A 7,906-nucleotide genomic window follows, 5' to 3' on the forward strand; every position below is an offset into this window, starting at 1 on the left:
CCCAGGGCCCTGGGGATGAGGGCTGCCAGGTGAGGGTGGGACGGCGCTAGGGTCAGGCCCTGGGGACGGGGTGGTGCTGGCCTCCAGCCAGGCCAGGCTGTCCCTGCCATAAGATGCCCCAGTACCGTGGCCCTCAGCCAAACTGGGGGGGTCAGGGGTATCCCCTCCTCCCCCCCCGTTGAGATGCTCCTCGCTCCTTGCCTGTGTCAGAGGGCCTGGCCGCAGGGGTACAGGCTTACGGGATGCAGGGCTGAAGCAGGGTCAGCGGCAGCATCTCCTCTTTCCTTTGGCAAATTACCTGAGCCCCGCACAACTGAGGTTTTAAGCGGCATCGTGCTGCGAGCATCCGAGTCCGGCCTTTATGTGCCTGCGAGCCTCTGGGCAACATCACGTGCATGGAAATGCTCTGGGAATTTCTGGGAACAGCATTGCTAGGCTCAGGCAGGGAGCATGGGGGACCTGCACAGTAATGCTGTGAGTGGAAAAGAAATCCATTCTTATCAGTGGTCTGAACACTGAGGTTGTGCTGCATGCGCTGCATTTTCGTCCCCTCTCATTGCAGAAAAGCAGAGAAAACGTCTCCAGGAGTACCTAGCAGCCAAAGAAAAGCTCAAGTGTCCGAGTGCAAAGTAAGTCAGGAGGATGTTGGGCTTGGACTAGATGATCTCTGCAGGTCCCTTCTGACCCAAATCACTTGGTGATTCTCTGAGGTAAAGCTGACTTCCCAGCTTGCCGGTGTCCGCCTTTCCTCTGCAGCGATTCACTAGCGTACAGAGAATCGCCTCCTCCCAGTGCCTCGCGGCCGTGACCGGGGACGGCTCTGCCCCAGCAGCGTTCTGGAGAGCTACTGGCAGCAGGAGCAAAGGGATGGTTTGAGTGTTGGCCTTTCCTGCTGGTTGATATTGTCTCTTCTGGGTACTTTCTGAGTCTCTGCGAAACTTTCTCACCTCAGCTCTTGGGTCTGACAGAACAGGGCTTTTTGCCAACAACTCGGTTTCGTGACAGGGTCTTGAAGAAAGGGTAGTTCAAGTGTCACCGCTGCTTGTCAATGGGGGCTTTCGGTGGCCTTTTGGGATAGGTTAATGTTAGGAAGGGCTGTTTTCAGTGCATTTAAAAGGAAATGGGTACAACCACATGTTAAATGAGTTCCCTGGCTCTGGGAGCCCCTTGCTGCCTTGCTGGGCTCCTCCAAAGCTGGGCTGCATGCGGATGCGCTGCCGTGAGCACAGCAGCCACTTGCAGGCTGCAGGTAGTGAGGCACCTTTCTGCAAAGCATTTCGCTGAAACTGCCGATGTGCTTGGCAAACCTGAACACTCCAAGGACTCCCTGTCGCGCGAGTATTTCTTATGACGTTGTAGTGCAAAGGAAGCCATGAAACTTCTCAGGGAGAGAAGGTAAAGTGAGGCAGGAAAGAGCAAACCAGGCCCTGGTGCCAGGCTCTGGAAAACACCACTAATGTCATAGAAATGAGGAGAGAAGATTTGTGATCTCTTACAGCGTGGTGCACCGCTTCTGTAGAATAGAGGACGATACCCTACCCTCCCTCTGCAGGCTCTTTCATTACAGAAGAATATCCGCTCAGGCATTAACCTTCCCTAACGGCTGAGCTGGCAGCTCCCGAGAGAGGGGTGGGAGAGCACTGCAGCTGGCTGCTGTCAGAGGGCTCCAGCTCAGGGAGGAGGAGGAGGAGGAGGAGAGGATGGGGGAGCCGACAGCCAGGGCTGCTGCCCCACCTCCCCGCTTTGCTGCCGGTGCCCGGGCAGCTGAGGCGCTGGTGAATCAGCCGCTGCAGTGCTGCGGCTCGCCGTGGCAGAGCAAACGTCGGCCGATGCGCTCTGAGACGCCGCTGTGATCTGCGGCACCTCAGCTGCCTGCGGGGCGAGTCGGGACGGCCACAGGGCCAGCGGCCTCAGGAGCCTCCAAACCAACTGCGGTCTCCTGCCTGCCAGCCCCCCCTGCCTGCAGGAACCGTTTTGGTTACTTTGGTTGTCAGTGGAAGCCGTAAGTTTTGTGACAACCTTGGATGTCAATGTTTTGTGTTGCTTTTCTGTTGCCACGCAAAAGAAAAAGAATTAATATGACGTGGCTTTTTGATTTCCAAAAGCTTCTCGTAAGCTCCTGTGACTGAGACACTCAGTGTTTTAGATATTTAACCTTTTCTGCAGCAGCTGTTAAATAACCTGATGTTTTGTTTGATTCCCTACAGACCCTTTTTAAAGGACCAGACGAATCGCCTGAATCAACCCTTAGAACCAGTTTCTAAACTTGAGCACGTAAGCAGAAATCTTCTGAGCCTAGTTTTGTGTTTCATGCTCGCAGCGAGTCTGGGCAGAATGGGGTACCCAAATCAGGGTGGTGAGTTCCTGACCCCAGTGGGGTGCAGTCAGCAGATTGCTAAATAGCTGATAATAAGTCCGCTAATTATTTTTCAGAGGAACTTGGTGTGGGGGACTCATCCTCTGCTGATGTGCTGGTGGGTGTTGTGTTATCATCCTCTCGACAACTGCTGTGTCACCGCGGGCCTCGCGTGGATGTCCCCTGGGCTGGGGCAGGGGCTGGGGCACACTGTCAGGGTTTGACCAAGCTGAGCTCTCCAGGCTGAGGTTCACTTTGTCTCTCCAGGTTGACAGGAACAAGAACGATGTTCTCAGAAACATGGTGAAGGGCGCTCAGAAGGATGGCAAGTCTGGTGCCAAATCCACGCAGCACGCTGCTCAGCAGAAGCCTTCAAATGCATCCCAGAGAGCAACAGCGGTGCGTCCGGAGCAGCCGAGGAAGGGTGCAAAGCTTCCCATGGGGCTCGTGCCAAGCAGGAGCTGGTCTGCGCAGCCCGGAGGGAGGCTCCTGGCTACAAACTCTGGTCACCTAAATCCAGAAAGGAGCAAGAAGCCTGCACAGGAGACTGCCACTGCTGCAGCACCTCAGCCTGGAAGTGACCACCCCCCTCCTGGGGGTCCTTGCTCCCTAAATGAGGGCCTGCAGGACAGGCTGGTCTGCAACAAAGAAAACATCCGAGCACAAGCCTCTACGCACCCTGTGCGGAACCGAGTTTTCCAGTCTGACAGAAACAATCTCGGGAACAAGAGAGTCTGGGCTCGCCCACAGAGCTCAGCCGCGATGTCAAGAACCATCACAGGCCCAAAGGACAGAATTAATAGCCGCCAGGCGAAGGAAGAGCTGGGGGATAAATTCAGGAAAGCCCTGCCAGGTTCAAAGAGCCTGTCTCAAAAACCAGGTGTCAAAACTCAGCCATTGCAGCCCCCTCGGTTACTTACTGGTTCTACTAGTTTGCTACATAAAAACCCAGCAGCAAGGCAGGAAAAAACTAATACGGGAAGGGAACCCGTTGGAAGGCCACTCGGCTTACAGGCAGCGGGAGGTCTTAAGCCCCAGAGTAGACCCCCCCAGCTGAAAAGATCTCCCGCAAAGCCTCCAGCCTCCAGCAGGCCCCAGGGCCCCACAGCCCTGAAATCCAGCCTGAGGCCGGGTGGCACGGTGCGATGGCAAAGGCCCTCGGCTAAAGGAGAGGCAGATAGGAAGGACGTGAAGGTGGTGCCCCCCGGACGCATGGCAGCACCCCGACTGACAGTCCCCCCAAACCAGCCTCGCAGCGTACATGGCTCCAAAACTCAAGCAACTGAGAGTGATTTTAGGAGTAGGAGAGAGAAGCTTAAACCAGCAGTGCCAAAGGCAAGTGGAATACAGGCAAGGCGCGTTCCCAAGACCCCATCGGGTGCGGATCGTAAGTAAGTAGCAGCTTCGGCCGACTCTGTCCTCGCCTCCAGGGGACAGCAGAGTTTAAAGTCTTTAACTGGGTGAACCAGCACCAAGCTGCTGGAAACGGGGTCCGAAGTCCCCTTAGCAGTGAATGCCCGTTTGGAGGTTGATGCCCCAGAAAAGAGGAGAGTGGGGGTGAGATTTGGTGGTACCCTGGGTTCCTCTCCCGCCGATTCGGCAGGCAGGAGGACAGCGCGTGGCCGCTCTCCTGTTTTATCTTCAGGGCACACTTAAACTTGAGAGGGTTTTCCTTCCCCAGCCCAGAGCTCGGATGCGTTTTTAGGATGGAGGTACTGGTTCTTCCTGAGCAGCTGAAGTTGCCTAGAGGGAGATTCCGAGGGAAAACGGTAGCCTGGCAGGCGCTGGTGATGCGCTGGGGTGGTAACAGCGATCCCTTGGTCCTGTGACAGGAAACAGCTGGAGGAGTGGTTGGCATCCAAAGGCAAGACGTACAAGCGGCCGCCTATGATGCTGCTTCAGAAAAAGCCAGTGAAGCCGTCCTGGGGAAATGCCAAGGAGAAACAGAAGCAGGAGAAACCAGAGCAGCTCTGCCTGGAGACAGTCAACAGCCTATTAACTGAGTGCCTGGAGCTCGCTGAGGAGGTGGGAATGGGAACGGAGCTGCTTGAACGGGCCCCTCTTCTCCTGGAGCATCCCCGGAGATGAGGGCCACGTCCCCCCAACGGCACAGCAGGGGTTGGAGCAAGAATTCTTGCTCGCTTGGCTGCGGTTGCCGGAGGGGTAACCTCATGCGTAGGAAAAGTGAAAGTCCTCGTGGAGTTATGGCTAGGCCAAAGGCACGCGGGATGTGCTAACGGGGAAAACGGAGCGAGACCCAGTCACGGAGCTTGCCTGCATCATTGCTGGCGTCCCAGTGCCTGGCAGCGCAGTCTGCAGCAGTGATTTCTGCGGTGGCAGCAGCCCTGGCTGATTGAGCCGGCTGGGATCTGTCCCTGGCGCGCCCCCGGCTGCTGTGAGGTGTCACCTCCGGGGAAAGCTGACCGCCAGCCCTGCTCGGGGTTTAGTGGCTCCGTTAGTGCCAGCACTGAAGAGTCTGTCCCTTGACATCCCTCTGAATTATTGGGCTCCTTGTACCAAGGGGACACAGAGGCAGGGAAGCTGTTCCCTGTCCACGGTCCCACAGGAGACTTGCAAAAACCAGGCTCCTCCTCCTCGGGAAGGCTGGGAGAGCCGTTACAATTGCAATTCCTTGCAACTGACGCCGGGACCTTGCCCTCGCAGGGTGTCCCGGCAGAGGAGCTCTCTGCAGTGCTGTCCCGCGTGCCCCAGGCAGAGAAATTTGCCAAGTTCTGGATCTGCAAAGCGAAACTCCTCGCCCGGAGCGGCCCTTTTGATGTGACAGGGTTGTACAAAGCAGCCGTCTGCGCCGGCGCCGTGGTGAGTGAGGCGCGCTTCTCTTCGCTACCTCCCTGTGGTCCCTGCCCCTGTGCCAGCAGGTTTCCTCGAGATCCAGGGATTTGGGGATGAGTTTAGCAGCGCTAGTCACTGGTGAAAGAGCCCTTTAGAGCTGCCGGTCCCGTTTTGTCCCATAGAAACACCTTTGGCTCTAACGAGCCACGCAGGCAGTGCCGTGCAGGCATGAACGGGGCCAGGGGGAGGGCACGCACCCCGCGCTGTGCTGGAGCTGTAGCTGGAAGTGATGTGACAGCAGCTCTGTGCTGGTCTGGGCGGCGTAACTGCGGCATCTGGTGGGATTTACCCGGGCAGGGTGGACGCCTGCCCCGCCGGGCCTGTGTGCTGACAGATCTCGCTCGAAGGGCAATCCCGCAGCCTCTTGCCGCCGTCTCCAGCACAGGGTGTCGCGATGCAGCAAACCCCTTTTCTCCCATTCATTTGCAACTCCAGCCTCCATCCCCGAGTCAGGCATGCCTTGACCCACCTTCTGCTTTTCCTGCAGCCACTCCAGGAGCTCCGAGAAGTTGTCCTTGATATTTTGAAGGCTGCAGACCAAACATTGGAAGGTAATGCATGCACGTGGGGGCCAGCTGGAGCGCAGGCAGGCTGGGGTTCCCTGCTGCTGCAGGCGGGGAAGCGGCATGGTTTGCAGACAGTCCCAACACCCCATCTCCCTGCTGACTGATGGAGACCGAGTGTTGTGAAAGTCTGGAATCCTGATCTCAAAAATGGGGCAAGATCCCTCTGCCGGGGCTGGGCACGGTCCCGGCCCATCATGCCTCCGTAGCAAGGTGCCCTCGCCCGGGGCTGGAGCGCAGTGCTGTTGTAATCCCTCCCCTGCTGCCGCTCTCTGCAACCGCACTGCCCTTCTCCTCTCCTGGCAGGGGACAAGGCTGAGCAGCCCGATCCCTGGGAGCCCACAACGCCTCACCCGAGCGAGAGCCAGCGCCTGGCAGCAACCCCCGGCCTGACGGGGAGGTCCCTGACCAGCCTGCCCCTCTCCATCAAGTTACAAGTGACCTCTGCGACCAGGTAAGGCTGAGCTGCCTGCTCCTGGCAGCGAGCAGCCCCTGCCCGTGCCAGCAGCGCTCCTCCGCAGGATTCACCTAACGGCTCTTGTCCTCCCCGCAGAGGAAAGGAGCTGCTGCAAGGCCAGGAGCTGAAATTGGTGACGCCAGTGCGGCGCTCGCTGCGGGTAGAGCGGGCTGGGAGCCACTACCCAGAGATGCTGAAGGACCATGACCCTGTGGTGTCATCCCTCAGTGAAATCCTGGATGCTGAGGAGGAGACTCAGTTCTTCTTTCGGAAAAACAAGGCTTTGCCCGAGGTGGCGGAGCTGCAGGGTTTGAGTTTGTATCCCCCCAAGTGCTGCTGAGGGATCCCCAGCGGGGCGCAGGCTGCTTGCTCCCCTGTGCTGCCTCACACACGCTCCACTGACTTCTCTTGTTGCTTCTCGGGTGTAAATACGGAGGGGTGGCACTTAAGCCTGTTTCAAATATATAAGCACTGTTTTAAATATATAAAAACTTGCAATAGAGACACGGTGTGGCCCAGTGTGCAAGGGCTGGGGTTGGAGGTGTGGGCTGTGTCCCGTGGGACTGCCCTTGGCTCCTCTCCTCCGACGCGTGCCCCCATTTTCCTGCCCTAGGTGCTCTGGGCACCTTCCGGTGGTTTGGAAGCACTGTCCCAAGGGATTTGCCCCAGAGCTGCCTTGTGCCCTACCTGGGCAGCATCCGGATGCTCCCTGCCCACGGTGTGCGCAGCCCCCCTGTGCCAGCCTGGCGAGGGGCTGGAGGGGCTGGGGACCGGCAGGGCCACAGCAGCTTCTGTATGGGCCCTGGGGAGGCTGGAGGTGGCACCGTGAGGGGTGCAGAGCTCCTGGGGACCGGGCTGAGCCCCCTTAGCGCACTCACAGCCCCCGCAAAGGGTGGAGGGGAGCCCCCTCCTTGCCTTCCTGTCCCCAGGGGTCTTATCCTCCTCCCACCACAGCCACCACCAGCGTTGGCTCAGCATCTTTATTGAGAAACCTCGATGCTGGAAGAATTCTGAGCGCAGGAGCTGGAAGGCCCAGCCTGGCTGGGGCTGCAGCTGGGGGAGCGCAGCCCCCCCCCCCTCCTGCAGCGCCCTCTGCCCAGCTGCTGGCTGAGGATTTGGGACTTGCCCTTTGCCCCCAGGTCCCAGGCTCAGGGGCAAGGCACTATTCTTCTGCAAGGGCTGACGGTGTCTGCAGCGCCAGGCGGTCGCGTCTTTCATAAATAGAACAGGGCAGAAAGCAGCAGAGGGCAACAGCAGCCCCGGGGAGCCCCCCGAGCCCTCCTGGCCTTGAGCAGCGTCCCCCCGCCTCCCCCCCGGGGCTGAGCACCAAAGCTGGCGGGGCAGCAGCGGGTGGGGGCCCCGCGCCGTGGATGGGGGCTGGCACCTGCCAGCTCAGCAGCCGTCGGCACTGGGGGGTCAGGCTTCTCCATCATCCTCTTCTCCGCTGGAGTCCTGGGGGACCCCAGAGACCTGAGACAGAGGTGGGGGGGCTCAGCAGCCACAGCCCCCCACCAGCACCACCCTGATGGCGTTGAGACTCCCGTGGCCACCAGGTGCTTCTGCCCCTCTGTCCCCTGCCACCCACCTGCTGGCCGGGGTGGCCCTGCTGGGCCAGCCAGGGTGCCAGGGCCGTGCCAGCCTCCCCCGTGTCCAGGCGGCCATGCTCCACCCGCACGC

The 7,906-nt window shown here is 59.2% G+C and overlaps 2 protein-coding genes across 2 annotated transcripts in view; one reads left to right on the forward strand and one right to left on the reverse strand.

The window, feature by feature from the left end:
• The first annotated feature begins 450 nt into the window (after positions 1 to 450).
• On the forward strand, positions 451 to 6,957 carry CKAP2L (cytoskeleton associated protein 2 like). The gene is made up of 9 exons (XM_035901644.1): positions 451 to 466; positions 521 to 629; positions 2,208 to 2,274; positions 2,624 to 3,747; positions 4,189 to 4,381; positions 5,021 to 5,176; positions 5,697 to 5,760; positions 6,079 to 6,226; positions 6,326 to 6,957. The coding sequence occupies exons 1-9, from the start codon at positions 451 to 453 to the stop codon at positions 6,567 to 6,569; spliced, it is 2,121 nt and encodes a 706-aa protein (XP_035757537.1). The 3' UTR covers positions 6,570 to 6,957.
• A 633-nt stretch (positions 6,958 to 7,590) lies between these two features.
• LOC118453048 (cytosolic purine 5'-nucleotidase-like) overlaps positions 7,591 to 7,906 on the reverse strand; it is a gene marked incomplete at its 5' end in the record, with an annotated part of 3,326 nt that continues 3,010 nt past the window's right edge. The window contains 2 exon segments of the mRNA XM_035901645.1: positions 7,591 to 7,699; positions 7,815 to 7,902. Of these exon segments, the coding sequence (XP_035757538.1) occupies positions 7,646 to 7,699; positions 7,815 to 7,902 (142 nt within the window).

This window comes from Egretta garzetta, unplaced genomic scaffold (assembly GCF_000687185.1).
Source record: "Egretta garzetta isolate BGI_Z169 unplaced genomic scaffold, ASM68718v1 scaffold609, whole genome shotgun sequence".
NCBI lineage: Eukaryota > Metazoa > Chordata > Aves > Pelecaniformes > Ardeidae > Egretta > Egretta garzetta.